We start from the raw sequence: 15,314 nt of genomic DNA, 5'->3' as shown, positions 1-15,314 counted from the left end.
GCTTCAGAGAGCCACAAGCACTTAAAACCCATGAACCTTCAGCTGGTCGTCCTTAGCCAGTCCAATCTGCAAAAAGAGGGCAAAGGAGAGTGGCAGGTTAAGTGAAGCTTCTGAAACCACCGTCACAGGTCCACCCACTACACCCTGCAAGAGGAATCCCAATAAAGAGTACTTGAGTCAATCCCAGTAGACACAATGGTTCAACTGAACACTGCTACTACTAAAAGTTCCCTCCTGGCACCGCCCAAGTACCATTTGAAGGTTGGGAGATCCAAATGTATATATATAAAAGCTCAACTATAGGATTAGAGAAGTTTAGGAAACCTGTAACTTAAAAAAAAAAAAGGGCTGACATAGTCAGGGTAGGCCTGAACTCACCTCTATCAGGAACTGGCATATGTTCTTGCGCTGGTCACCCTGTAGCTGAATTACTTCTCCATATTCTGGATGCTCAATTACAGTACCATTGCAGGCAAATTTCTGCAAGCACAAAAGGAAGTAGCATGTACGAGGCTGTAATTCCTTTTAGTTTGCACCCTCTCCCCCTGTAGACAATAAAACGTGCTCTCTCCACAGCAGACCCACCTTCTTAAACGCCTTCACTAGTTTCTTTTTATCGTAATCATCAGCGATCCCTTGGACAGTTGTAAGGGTCTTCCTGCCGTTTCTCTGTTGAATTCTTATATGGATATAATCCTCAGTGCCAGCAGGAAGCAGGTCATCACCCTTACTTGCATCAGCAAAGGGGTCTGTGAAGAAATAATTTTTGTTAGGTGTTGTGGACCACCTGACTCCTCTCTCCTGAAAGTTCTTTTGGGATTTTGCAGATATCTGCACTAAAATCTGGAGGTGTCTTTTGTTGTCCCTCCGGGAACAGGCCGGTACTAGAGCTAGACAGAGTATAGGCTTTCTGCTCCAGGCCCGCCCTCCCTCCAAGGCTGATCACGTGCTGGAGAGACCTAGTGGGCAGGCAGCGCCCCACCCGGCTGATGCAACCGACCGGAAGCCAGGCTCTCGAGGCGGGGCCTTCCCTCCCTGCTCCGCGACAACGACGGTGACGTAGAGGACGTGACGCAGGGGTGGCGGGAGGGGGCGGGTGTGGCTCGCCGAGAGGCAGGAGCCATTAGTAAATGCGCCACCCGAGACGCCGGGCCCGCCCAAGGGCTCACCTCCCACCAGTTTCTTCCGGGCACCCTCGGAGGTCGATCCTGGGCGCAGGGCACGGGACCTGCCACGGGCATCGCCACCCCTCCAGCCCGAGCTATAACAAGGGCTCGCCGAGCTCAGCGGCTCTCGGAGCTCCGTCCCCGCCACCCCCACCCCACTCGGGCCCGCGACCTTCTCCAGGCTCACCGAAAGAGTGGAGGTTCTGGATAGCGGACATACGATACGATTCCTTTTCCTCGGTGGAAACGGCCTGCGGAAGGCGGCTGCGGGAGAAGGCGGGCGGGGGGGACGGAGCGTCGGGAAGCGAGGGGGCTCGAGGGGGAGGCAGCTGAGTCCTCGGCGGCGGCTCAGTGACTGGGGCGGAGGGGCGGCGCCTGTGTTCACTTATATAGCCGCCCCTGTGACGCCAGCGCGCTGCCCTCACGTCTTGGCCCCACCCATGGCGTCAAACTCCCGGGCGCCCGTACGCTGCGGCTTCCTATTGGTCGGGGGGCGGAATCAAGGCTCGACGCGTGCGCACTGGGTTTGGCCTGGAGAGGGTGTTCTGTTGACTCAGGGAGGGGCGAGAGGGGGAGGGAAAGCTTGGTCCGCCTGCGCGCCTGCGCAGTGTGGATGGTAGTTGTCGGAGCGGCCGCGAAACTGGCGAGGGTTTCGAGCGCGCCTGCGCCTACTGCACGTTCTACCATCTTGACCCTGTTGGGGTGCTGTTAATAGCTCTAAGCCGGGTCTTAGGGTGAGGGTCGATTGACTTTCTCTAAGGGATAATTACGTGCCGGTCCTCCAAAATTGGGCTGATCCAGCCACCCATCAACCCACCCTTCTCTGCAGGCATTCACAGATTTAGCCATTTAATCAGCATAAAATAGCGTGATCAAAATTTGGACCTTATATAGAGTATCATTTGGTTTAGCACGTTTTAAAATTGGTAACCAAAAATTATTTAGATTAGTTCTTCTAAGGAAGGAAGTAGCCCCTTAGGTGGGACTGGGGACCCCAGAAAAATATGTCCAGGCACTAAGGGGTGCCTTTTGTCCTATAAGCCTGTGTGTGAGGTAAAGCAGTTCTTTCCAAGCAGTTAACCTTTCTTCTTGGTTTTTCGAGTCAGGGTTTTTGGCTGTACTTAAATTCTGTAGACCAGGCTGGCCACAAACTCCCCGCTTTTGCCCCAAGAGTGCTGGGATTAAAGATGGATGCCACCACCGCCCAGCTAGCAGTTAACCTTTCAACTTATTTTAAAATTTAAATTTTCTGCAGTGCTTGGGATGGCAAATAGAGCTAGCTAGACAAGTACTCTACCACTGAACCATCTTGTTTATTGAAACATTCTTTTTTCATAGGGTGAATAGTGACTAGAAATTAGGGGTCTTAGATCCAAAGGCCCTCAGGAGCCAGGGGAATTAGACTGAAGAAGGCACAGCCAAGTCATGTAACTGGGTTTGTGGGGGCTAATAGGAGAACCGGAGGCTGGCAACCACTGGGCCAGACTTTATCGAAATGCTCCCCAAAGGGTGGATGTTTTATATAACCCCACCCCATCCCCAGACAGGGTTTCTCTGTGTAGCCCTGGCTGTCCTGGAACTCACTCCGTAGACCAGGCTGGCCTCGAACTCAGAAATCCGCCTGCCTCTGCCTCCCAAGTGCTGGGATTAAAGGCATGCACCACCACTGCCTGGCATATAAAATATTGCCAACGGCTAGGTATGAAGGTGCATCCCAGCTCTTAGGAGAAGCCAGAGGAAAAAGTTCAAGGTCAAGTGAATTCAGTGGTAGACTGGATACTGTCTCAAAAGAACCAGAAAAATAGGCCGGGTGTGGCCTTTGATCTTAGCACTTGGGAGGCAGAGGCAGGTAGACAGATGCCTGAGTTTGAGACCTACCAGATCTATACATTGAGACTCTGTCTCAAAACAAGAAACTGCTGGGTTTTAATCTCAGCTTTCTTGAGGCAGAGGCAGGTGAGTTGGAGGCCAGCCTGGTCTATAAAGTGAGTTCGAGGACAGCCATGGCTCCACAGAGAAACCCTGTCTCAAAAAAATATATAACAAACAATAAAATAAACCAAAAAAAAAAAAAAAAAACAATAAAAGCCCCAAACAAGCTGGGTGGTGGCGGCGGCAGCGGTGGTGCACACCTTTAGTCCCAGCATTTGGGAGGCAGACACAGGCAGATTTCTGAGTTCAAGGCCAGCCTGGTCTACCAAAAAAAAAAAAAAAAAAAAAAAAAAAAAAAGCCCAAAACAAATAAAACAGAAAGATTGCCAATAATTGAATCTTGAAAGGACCACACAATCCCAACAAAAACTTGCAAGTTTAGCCAAGCACAGTGGCCCACGCCTTTAGTCCCAGCACTCAGGAGGCAGAGGTAGGTAGATCTCTGTGAGTTCAAGGCCAGCCTAATTTACAGAACAAGTCCTAGAACAACCAAGGCTGTTTGCTACCACAGAGAAACACTGTCTTTCAAAGCAAACAAATCAAACCAAACTAAAACACAATAACAAAAGCTTGTGTGCTGGCCCCATGAACTTTCAGTTTATGTCCAGGTCACCAGTCTCCCTGTTCTCCTGAAGGTAAAGGCTGCTAGGACAGACAGAAAATAAAGAGACTAATAATACCGGGTTGAGAGAGGTATTGGTGAAAGAGCTGGGCTGGTGTGGCAAGTGCCACAGGCCCAGGCTCCTCCTCCTGATGGGCTGGTTAGATAAGGCTGCCTCACTGGGGGTTAGATAAGGCTGGCGAGGCAGTGGCATCATGGCCTGAGTTTACAAGATGCTCTGGAGCAGGACAGGAACTCACCAAACAGAACATTCCCCAGGGAGGAAAAGTTGGATGTGAAAGGATTTTATTTTGGGAGTTCTGGGGACTGAGCCCAAGGCCTTGCTCATACTAGGCAAGTGCTCTAATCCTGAGGTTTTTTTTTTGTTGTTGTTTCGATTTTCAGGGCTGGAGAGATGCCTCAGTGGTTAAGAGCACTGGCTACTCTTTGAGAGAACCTGACTTCTAATTCCATGGCTCACATGTTGGCTCACAGTGATCTATAACTCTGGACCCAGGAGGTCTGACATTCTTCTGGCCTGCACTGTATGCATGTGGCGTGCAGACGTACACACAGGAAAAACACCTATGTACCCCAAAGTAAAAGTAAGAAGTAAAGATGAGCCGGGCAGTAGTGGCTCACACCTTTAATCCCAGCGCTTGGAAGGCAGCGGGAGGCAGATTTCTGAGTTATTTGAGGACAGCCTGGTCTACAGAGTGAGTTCCAAGACAGCCAGGGCTACACAGAGAAACCCTGTCTCAAAAAAAAAAAAGAAAAGAAAAGAAAAAAAAAAAGCTGAGTGTGTATAATGTTTGCTGGCATGCGCAGAGCTGTGGCCTTCAGAGGCCTTCAGAGGCCTTCAGAGGGTGCTGGGAATGGAACCTGAGTCCTCGGCAAGAGCAGTAAAGTGCTGTTCTTTTTTTCTTTTTTCGAGACAGGGTTTCTCTGTGTAGCCCTGGCTGTCCCGGAACTCACTCTGTAGACCAGGCTGGCCTCGAACTCAGAAATCCGCCTGCCTCTGCCTCCCAAGCGCTGGGATTAAAGGCGTGCGCCACCACTGCCCGGCGTGCATTTCATACAAACCAGAACTGAGGCCGCAGCCTGCCAGCCTGGGAACCTTTATTATGCTCACGGATATGGCTCTGCTAGAGAGATCTACCCAGAGTTCAGTTCTCTGTGTTGTGTGAGACCAGATTCTAGTCCCTTCCTTCCACATACATAGCAGTTGTCTTAGTGGGATTTTTTTGAGTGAAGTCCACCCTCACGGGCCTTTCCTAACCATTCTGTACATATGTGTGTGCTCCCTTCCCTTGGCCTGCTTATCCCTGAACCATACTTTCGTCCGGTCTTTCAAATTCTCCTGGGTTTTGGTGGTCCTTATTCTCCACCACAGCCATTTCAGGAAGCTCCCCGAGCCTTCTCACTGGAGAAAGCGCTCCTAAAATGAGAGCTGGTGTTTGCATCCGCTCCTCCCTGCCTTGGAATGTGGTCCTCCCTCCCCTGTGTCTTCCAGACTTACCTGGGATGCCCTTGCTCTGAGAAGACTGCCTGTAAGTCCTCAGTTCTGGTATTATTTATTTCGACGTTATGAGACAGGGTCTTGTGAACTAGGTGGTCTGGAACTCCTGAAAGTGCTGGGCTTATAGACATGCCTCACCATGCCTGGCATAATGGTATTTATCACACTGCATTGCATTTCTCTGTATTTTGGACTAGCTACAGGTCTTAGTCAGGGTTTCTATTCCTGCACAAACATCATGACCAAGAAGCAAGTTGAGGAGGAAAAGGTTTATTGAGCTTACACTTCCACACTGCTGTTGATCATCAGCGGAAGTCAGGACTGGAACTCAAGCAGGTCAGGAAGCAGGAGCTGATGCAGAGGCCATGGAGGGATGTTCCTTACTGGCTTGCTTCCCCTGGCTTGCTCACCCTGCTCTCTTATAGAACCCAAGACTTCCAGCCCAGGGATGGCACCACCCACAAGGGGCCCCTTCCACCCTTGATCACTAATTGAGAAAATGCTCCACAGCTGGATCTCATGGAGGCACTTCCCCAACTGAAACTCCCTTCTCTGTGATAACTCCAGCCTGTGTCAAGTTGACACAGAAAACCAGCCAGTACACTACATAATTTGCTAGCCTCACTATTAAAATGAACATGATGGCCTTGGTCAAAAAGCAGTTAAAAGGTTTAAGGCAGGGACAGCAGGACATAAATTAAGTGCCCTGTAAGTGAGGGGTATTGTAATTTACACAGGTCCCACACCCTTGAGTCTGGCTCTGCCTCTTCCCTTGAATCCCTGTTTAAGGAACAGAACAGTTTTATGTGTTCTACTTTGTATTGAAGGCAGTGAGCAGATGTGTAGCCATCCATTGTAGATGCTCAATTGCCATTGTAGAATGGCAAGCCCTTGCTAGAAGCTGACTTCTGCTAATCTCAGAGTCTGGAAGCACAGGATTGAGGAGAATAACCCTCGGAAGGCCTGGATCTCAAAGGGAGCTCTGTGCCTGGCCTGATATAGAGAAAGGAGGGTGGCCCTCCCTATGCCACTTTCCCAACTCTTCTTGTAGGCACTTGGCCAGCACATGCCTGGTGTATTAGTGAGTGCTTCCAGAGCTGACCTCCTTGCTTGTAAACAGTTATTGCTACACATACACTTTGCCCCAGGTGGGATACAGGTGAGAGGGCAGGTGACAGGGAGCGAGAGACTGCTTTTTGCTGAAAAGCGCCAACTCTTCATTTGCCCCTGCAGAGATCTGATGGGTAATTAAAAACAGGATAAAAGCCAGGTGGTGATGGTGCATGACTTTAGTTCCAGCACTCAGGAGGCAGAGACAGGTGGAGCTCTGTGAGTCTGAGGCCAGACTGATCTACAGAGTGAGTGCCAGGACAACTGGGGCTACACAGAGAAATCTGGTTTCAGTGTTTATGTGTGTGTGTGTGTGTGTGTATTAAGCCTGGTATCACTGGCTTCATGTTGCATCTGGCTATATCATAATAACTTTTTAAAAATTTTTTAGATTTATTTATTATGTATACAGTGTTCTGCCTGTGTGTGGTTATGAGCCACCATGTCGTTGGGGGAATCGAACACAGGACCTCTGGAAGAGCTCTTAACTCCTGAGCCACCTCTCCACCCCTCTCTCTCCCCCAAATAATATTTTCAATAGTCCAGATCCCCGGAGTAGCCTGGAGAAGTTGCCAGCCATTGCCCTAAACGTTAAGGCCTAATGTGCCTTCCTGGCTAGGATGTTCTCAGTATCAATATAGTTCACTCATCTGGGATTCCCAGGAACCACGGGTCTGACCGATGAACTCTTTACAACAAAGGGCAGACATGCTCCCTAAACAGCCTTAGTCAAGTCCTACATAGCCGGTTCAAAGATAACAGTCAGAGGTCACAATCAACATGACCTCACCAGAGTAACTGACTGCAGCCAGGGAAACAGTTTGCACGATGGCCCTTAGACCGTTAAGCATCTGTTCTTCATAGCATAGCCAAGCTGAGAATAAAGCTGCCTTCCCCAGCCTAAAACTCACAGAGATCTAATTGCCTCTGCCTTGAGAGTGCTGGATTAAAGATGTGTCTCCTAGGCTGACTTTGAACTCCTAAGAGGCCGAAGACCTCACTTCTAAAAGTATTGAGATTACAGGCAATGTGCCAACCATGCCCTGCTTAGGAAGCAATATTATTATTTTCATTTTAATTTTTTTTTAAAATTTTTTTGAGACAAGATCTCTTTGTAGGCTAGGCTAGCCTAGAACTCACAGAGAGCCATCTAGTCCCTGCCTCCCAAGTGCTGAGATTAAAGGTATGTGCTACCACACCCAGCCTTATTTTTGTTCTTTTGAGATAGGCTAACTCACGTGCAGCCTTTTGCCTGCACTTCCTGAGCACTAGAATTATATACAGGAAGTACTATGCTTGGCTTTTATAGAACTATATGCACGAACTATGTTTGGCTTTTCCAGACAAATTTCTCTTTTTTTTTTCTTTCTTTCTTTCTTTTCTTTTTCCAAGACAGGGTTTCTCTGTATAGCTCTGGCTGTCCTGGAACTCACTCTGTAGCCCAGGCTGGCCTCGAACTCAGAAATCTGCCTGCCTCTGCCTCTCAAGTGCTGGGATTAAAGGTATGCGCCACCACTACCCGGCCATCCTTGTGTTTTGCATGCCAGGGTTGTGTCCAACTCATGCTCCTTCTACTTCAGCCTCATTAGCATTTTCCATCAGCTTTCTGGTGACCTGGTTCTCTTATCTTGACTTTGCTTCTATTCCCTGTAGCACAACTGGGTGGTGTGTAGTCAGGTCTGAAGTCCAAGCTCTGTGCTGTCAGGTCAGTATCACTCCAAGACAAAATCTTCTGGAGCCCACCTGCCAGGCTCTGAGCTTGTCCCTTCTTTAGGAACTTGTGGCATTGTTATGGATCTGGACTGACATCTCTGAAAGTGACCTTGGTCCTGGTTTCTTCATAACTGCCAGGCAGCTGAAGGCAGGGGAGGAGCCCATCGAGACAGTAAGGAATCTGAACTTTGGGTAGGCCACCTCTTGCCCAGCTGGTACCTGTCAGTCCCTGTGACATCTTTTTTTTTTTTTTTAGGCTCACACTGAAGGGATTTATGTAGTAGAATGCCAGTGTAAGGATACAAATGTAAAGTTTTGAAATCCCTAAATAGATTCTGTCAGTTTCCCAGGGAGAGAGCCTCTGAGAGTAGGGTGGGACAGGAGCATCCCCCATACACATGGGGATGGAGCTGAGGTGGGCTTCTCTTCACGGTGATCCTTTTGGGAGGGTACCCTGGCCTTGATCTGTAGCCTTGATAAAATTCCCCAGGGCCTTAAATGTAGCACCAGAGCAGCAGAGTCTCCTGCCAGGAAGGGGGTAGCATTCTCTGGGGAAAATAAATGTCTCCATGGTAACCAGAGAAGATGGATGAAGAACTCAAAGGACCTCCTTGAGTTCTGCTACTGTTGCAGAAAACACGGTGATTGAGAGAATCCTGAGGAGACTGGAACCCCTTTATACCCAGAATGGGGCTTCTGAGCAGCCTGCTGGGCTCTAATTGGCAAAGATGACTTGACTTAGGGGGAAAGAAAAAATCTAATTTCTGAGGTGTGTCTTGCATGTCTTATTTGGGACCTCCTGCCCACGAACACAAATGACTGGGATAGTTCCCTCCATTCCCCACCCACTCAGAAGAGGCCCAGAGAATGAATGTTGCTATTCTTGCCTCTTGGAAAAGGAGGGAAAACCCAGGCTGCTGCATTCCTGCCCTCGTCAGCAAGACCTGGAGGCCACTTGGGACTCTTCCAACTGAGCTGGTCAGGGACAGAGGGAACCTTGAGGGCTGTAGCGGGTCCTCCTGGAGTCAGGTGGTGAGACAGCAGGTGAATATTTGTGGCAGAGAGGGCTTGTGTGCATGCTATAATTTATTCCCTCCCTCCTCTTTCCTGCAATCCAGATACATTCTCCCCTGTACTCCCTTTCTCTGCCCTTGTCAGGGACTCGCCTCTGCCTGCCCACTCACATGGGAATTCAGCTCTGTTCTTTCTCTTTTTAAAAAAGGCACAGACTACTTAATTCATTAGTTAATTTATGGGAGATGCTTGTCACAGCGCCCATGTTGAAGTAGGAGGATAACCTGCAGGATTTACTTCTCTTTCTTTCTCTTTCCTTTCTCCTTTTTTTTTTTCCTTAAAAAAAGAGTTACAGTTGGTTGTGAGCTCTCCAGCTCAAGATTTAATTCTTGCCTTTTATCATATGGGCCCCTGGGATCAAAATTGGGTGGCAGGCACTTTATGCTGGCTGGTTTATATCAACTTAGCATAAGCTGGAGTCATTTAGGGAGGGAGCCTTAGTTGAGAAAATGCCTAACTAGAAGGTTTGTGGGTAAGCCTGTGGTACATTCTCTTTTTCATCCCTCCCTCCCTTCCTTTCATGACAGAGTCTCTCTCTATAGCCGTGGCTCTTCTGGAACCCACATAGATTCTCCTGCCTCTCTCTCTCTCTTCCTCTTGCTGTCATTAAAGCCATGCACCGCCATGCCTGGCACAGTTCATTTTCTTGACCGATTATTGAGATAGGACTCCCTGGGCTGGAGATGTAGCAGGCTCTAGCAAGCCAGGAGGAGCAAGCCCATGACAGCAGCACTCCTCCATGGCTCTGTATCAGTTCCTGCCCTGACTTCCCTAGATGATGGCGTCCCAGGATGATGGATTACACACTGTAAACTGAAATAAGATGAAATGATCTGTTTGTCCCCAAGGTGGTCTTCTTTTCTTTCCTTCTTTTCTTTCCTTCTTTTCTTCTCTTTCTCTTTTTTCTTCCTTCTTCCTTCTTTCTTCCTTCCTTCTTCTTCCCCCCCCCCCCCCCGACAGAGTTCCTATATACCTCTGACACATAAGCTCCCATGAGACTTAGCTTTGCACAAACCTATTTTTTTTTTAAGTTTCATTTATTTCATGCATATGAGTACACACTGTAGCTGTACAGATAGTTGTGAGCCATCATCTGGTTGTTGGGAATTGACTTTTAGGACCTCTGCTCACTCTGGTCAGCCCACTCACCCCAGTCCCAAGGTTTATTATTATAAATAAGTACACTGTAGTTGTCTTCAGATGCAGCAGAAGAGGGTGTCAGATTTCGTTACTAATGGTTGTGAGCCACCATGTGGTTGCTGGGATTTGAACTCAGGTACTTTGGAAGAGCAGTCAGTGCTCTCACCAGCCCAGCACAAACCTGTGTTTGTGACTATCCTCAGGAAGTCAAGGTTGATTTTATGTCATGGCCACAAGAGTTAAAAAAGTGAAGCCAGCCACACTGGCCAGTCAGTGTCAGGTGCTGGAAGGCGCTGTACTTGCTGCTAGAGAATTGCTGTCTCAGGTTTGCCCAGCTATGACTCCTGAAAGTTACAACAGTGGACTGGCCTGATAAAGTACGTCCGCTAGGATGATGGCAAGAATGTTACGGGAGTGACTTTTTGTTGTTTTTGTTCCTTTTCTTTCCTCCTCCAAGATAGGGGTTTCTCTGTGTAGCCCTGGCTGTCCTGGAACTCACTCTCTAGACTAGAACTCAAAGATCTGTTTGCCTCTGCTAGGATTAAAGGAAGTAACATTTTGATTGGATCTAAGGCCAGCTTCACAAGATGGCACTTATTAAGAGGGCCAAGAAGCTGTGACTAGATAGGTCATCAGCCTTAGGGGAGAATCCCATATATTATCATGCTAAGCAGACATAGTATTACAATGACTCCTAATGACTTACTGCTATGCCTATGTGTCAGAGCACTTCCCAGCTCTCATCAGAGGGACTTCTCTTTGCAGTAGACAACAATTAGCACAGAAACCCAAAACAGGCCAAAGGTGTAGAGAACAAAAGACTGTGAAGTGTTCAACACTAAATTGGATATTTGTGTTCCACTCCAAGGCTCAGGGACCTTTGGAGAAGAGGAGAGGGACATTTGTAAGAGCCAGATGTGGCCGGGCAGTGGTGGTGCCTGCCTTTAATCTGGCTGTCCTGGAACTCACTCTGTAGACCAGGCTGGCCTTGAACTCAGAAATCTGCCTGCCTCTGCCTCCCAAGTGCTGGGATTAAAGGTTTGTGCCACCACTGCCCTGCTCAGAAAAAAACAACCTTGAAAGCTGTTTTCTAGGTCTGGTTATGTAGCTTAGTGACCGAGCATGGGTGTTACTCAGCACGGGTGAAGCCTCCTCTGTTCTGAGGCCAGCTGTTTTGTCTATCCTGTGGTCCCGCAGGCTGAGCCTTGCTTCAGGCCATCACAGTGGAGGCAGTTGACAGACATTTCTTAAAGCGTGGGTTAAAATAAATCTCTTCTCCTTTAAGACTGCTTCCCACAAGAAAATCCCCCAAACCCAACCCTAAACTCCCCCAAAGCCTGAGTTTTGTGGTTGAACATATAGGCCTTTAATCCCAGCGCTCAGGTGACAGAGGCAGGAGGGTCTTTGGGAGATCATGCCCAGTCTACATATTGAGCTCCAGGACTACTTAGAGACAGTGTTACACAGAGAGAGTCTGTCTCAAAACAAAAAGTGCCGCAGGCTGGCTGATCTGGGCCTTCCTCAACCCGCGGGAGAAACGGGGGTCCTAGTTAGGTCGACAAGATATAGGCGAAGAGATGATGGCAGAGATGACACATGAAGTACAGGATCTGAATGTATTTCTTAAAAAAGGCATCAGACTTTTACAGTCATTGCAAAAGAGAGATGGTAAATCTGGCAGCTCAATAGTTGAGGTACATCTGAGGCTATCTAAAACATACTGGGTCTAAAGCAGCAGCTATCTCCTCTGAACTGGTGCTGCATCCCCCGGGGCCAAGAGGACTGCGGATTGCGTGAATCTGAGCCTAGCCCGTCTAAGTTCTAGTGCGAGTCCTTCTGTGAGTCCATAGTGCTAGTCCTGCATGCGAGTCCAAGTCCAAGTCCTTCTCCTAGTCCTTGTACAAAGTGACAAGTAGGCTTAAGTAGCATACAGCAAGCAGGGCAGATGACAAGAGTCACGTAGGTAGGTGACAGTTACATCAAGGTCAGTGATCTTACTGACCAAGATCACGTATCTAGTTGTGAAGCGGGCGGAAGAGCAATGGTGCCCCTCCCTGCTGGGGCTAATTTGGTATTTCTATACTAATTCTATGGTTTTGTTGGAGACAATGACTAGGGTTCTGACCTAACACTTTTAGCTAATGTCTTTGAGTGGAAGCCCTTCATTACTTTCTAGTATGTAAAACATTTCTAGCTATTGTAAACTATTATTGTCCTAAGGAGTGTGCCTGATCCTTGTTTTTTCTAGCAAGGCTGTTTCCTTGAGAGAAATTACAAGTTATGGGAAGCTTGGTAATAAACCAGGATAGGTTGGTAACATTGTATTGGCCAGGAAACAATGTCCAATCTTAGCCATTTATGAATCATTTCTTGGGGTACCTTTGTGCCTAATTATGAGGGCATGTTGACGATTGGAAAGACTGATCTGGAACACGTCTGAGTTAGGAGATACCAGTGACTGTCTATCCAGGAGGCACAGAAATCCTTTTGGATTCTTATTGCCTCTTATCCTTAATCAGGATTTTACTCCCGATATTTTGGATGTGACTGGAGTGTGCGTGGCAAAAAAGAAAAAGAACAAGGCAGTGGTGGCACACGCCTTTAATCCCAGCACTCAGGAGGCAGAGGCAGGAAGATCTCTGAGTTGGAGGCCAGCCTGGTCTACAGAGTGAGTTCCAGGATAGCCAGGGCTACACAGAGAAACCCTGTCTCAAAAAAAGAAAACAAAACAACAAAACAAAACAAAACAAAACCAAAAAGAAAAAGAACAAACCAACCTGAGGCCCTGGGGAGGTGTCTCAGTGCTTGAGAACACATTCTGCTTTTTATTTATTTATTTATTTATTTGTTTTTTTTTTTTTTTTTTCAAGACAGGGTTTCTCTGTGTAGCCCTGGCTGTCCTGGAACTCACTCTGTAGATCAGGCTGGCCTCGAACTCAGAAATCCGCCTGCCTCTGCCTCCCAAGTGCTGGGATTAAAGGCATGCGCCACCACTGCCTGGCGACACATTCTGCTTTTTAGTGGTCTGAATTTGATTCCTAGCACCCACACCAGGTAACTCACAATCACCCTTGACTCCAGTCTCTGGCCTCCTTGGGCACCTGCATGTGTGTGCACATACTCAGTCACAGACATATAACTAAAGAAATAAAAATCTAACAAATATCATGCCTAAAAAAAGAAATATCCTGAACTGAAAGAACATCTAATTGTTTCTGATGTGTTTATAAAAAGATAAAGAGAGGAGGGGAAGGAGAAATTTACATGTAAATAAAGAAAATATCTAATAAAAAATATAAAAAAGGAAAAAAACAATCAAAAAAAAAAGAGGAGGGGATCTGTTTTGGTGGATTTGTGGTGAGGTGTGGGGAAGGGGGTTCCTCTGCAGGCCCAGGCTGAGGCGTCCCTTTCCCCCGAGGGACCAGCCACACCACATATAGTATAGAATAGAGTTTATTCAAGGCATGGGGAGAGGAGTCAAGAGGGTAGTAGAGACAGAGAAAGGCAGAGACAGAGAGACAGAGAGAGAGAGAGACAGAGAGAGAGAGAGAGAGAGAGAGAGAGGGAGAGAGAGACAGAGAGAGACAGAGAGAGACAGAGAGAGAGAGAAAGGGAGAGAGAGAGAGAGGAAGAGAGAGAGAGAGGAAGAGAGAGAGACAGAGAGAGAGACAGAGAGAGAGAGAGACAGAGAGAGAGAAAGGGAGAGAGAGAGAGACAGAGAGAGAGAGAGAAAGGGAGAGAGAGAGAGAAAGGGAGAGAGAGAAAGGGAGAGAGAGAGAGAAAGGGAGAGAGAGGAAGAGAGAGAGAGGAAGAGAGAGAGAGACAGAGAGAGAGACAGAGACAGAGAGAGAGACAGAGAGAGAGAGAAAGGGAGAGAGAGACAGAGAGAGACAGAGACAGAGAGAGAGACAGAGAGAGACAGAGAGAGAGAGAAAGGGAGAGAGAGAGAGACAGAGAGAGAGAGAGAAAGGGAGAGAGAGAGAAAGGGAGAGAGAGAGAAAGGCAGAGAGAGAGAGACAGAGACAGAGAGAGACAGAGAGAGAGAGAGAGGGAGAGAGAGAGAAAGGGAGAGAGAGACAGAGAGAGACAGAGAGAGAGAGAGAAAGGGAGAGAGAGAGAGAAAGGGAGAGAGAGAGAGGAAGAGAGAGAGAGAGGCCAGCCATGAGCATGTGGAGAGCGAGGTGGGGAAGGGGCAAGAGGACAGAGCTAGAGCAGGAAGGGAAGAGCAAGAACAAGAGGGGAGGGGGCAAGCAGCCCCTTTTATAGTGAGTCAGGCAGAGCTGGCTGTTGCCAGGTAACTGTGGGTGGAGCTTAGACAGAATGCTAACAGTTTCAGATTATTTTTAACAGTGGTAAAAGTGTGACTAACACAGATACACAGAACTAGAATTATAAAGACAGTTGTGTACCACCAATTTGGGTGCTGGGAATTGAACCTGGGTCCTCTAGAAGAGCAGCCCAGTGTTCCTAACTGCTGAACCATCTTTCCAGGCCTCCACATAGAGTTTTTTTTAAAAGGCTTTTTATTTTTTTTAATTTTAATTTTAATTTTAAGGATTTATTTATTATTATATGTAACTACACTGTTGCTGTCTTCAGACACACCAGAAGAGGGTGTCAAACCTCATTACAAATGGTTGTGAGACATCATGTGGTTGCTGGGATTTGAACTCAGGTCCTTTGGAAGAGCAGTCAGTGCTCTTAACCACTGAGCCATCTCTCCAGCCCCCAATTTTTATTTTTACTTTTTTGAGGTGAGGTCTTATTCTGTAGTCTATGTTGGTCTAGAACTCAGAAATTTGCCTGCCTCTGCTTCCCAAGTGCTGGGATTAAAGGGATATGCCACTACTGCCTGGCAGTTTCAGATATTTTAACAGTGGTAAAAGTGTGACTAACACAGATACACAGAATTGGAATTATATATACAGTTGTGAACCACCATTTGGGTGCTGGGAATTGAACCTGGGTCTTCTAGAAGAGCAGCCCAGTGTTCCTAACTGCTGAACCATCTCTCCAGGCCTCCACATAGAGTTTTTTAAAAGTTTTTTTTTTTTTTTTT

The 15,314-nt window shown here is 47.6% G+C and overlaps 1 protein-coding gene across 1 annotated transcript; it reads right to left on the bottom strand.

The window, feature by feature from the left end:
* On the bottom strand, positions 1 to 1,625 carry Eif1 (eukaryotic translation initiation factor 1). Its single transcript, XM_031351641.1, has 4 exons — positions 1,354 to 1,625; positions 586 to 749; positions 379 to 480; positions 1 to 66 (listed from the first exon to the last, which is right to left on the bottom strand). Exons 1-4 carry the CDS (start codon positions 1,382 to 1,384, stop codon positions 22 to 24), a joined length of 342 nt encoding a protein of 113 aa, XP_031207501.1. The 5' UTR covers positions 1,385 to 1,625; the 3' UTR covers positions 1 to 21.
* Between the last annotated feature and the right edge of the window lie 13,689 nt (positions 1,626 to 15,314).

This window comes from Mastomys coucha, unplaced genomic scaffold, assembly GCF_008632895.1.
Source record: "Mastomys coucha isolate ucsf_1 unplaced genomic scaffold, UCSF_Mcou_1 pScaffold5, whole genome shotgun sequence".
Lineage (NCBI taxonomy): Eukaryota > Metazoa > Chordata > Mammalia > Rodentia > Muridae > Mastomys > Mastomys coucha.
This window is presented reverse-complemented; position numbering and strand designations above follow the sequence as displayed.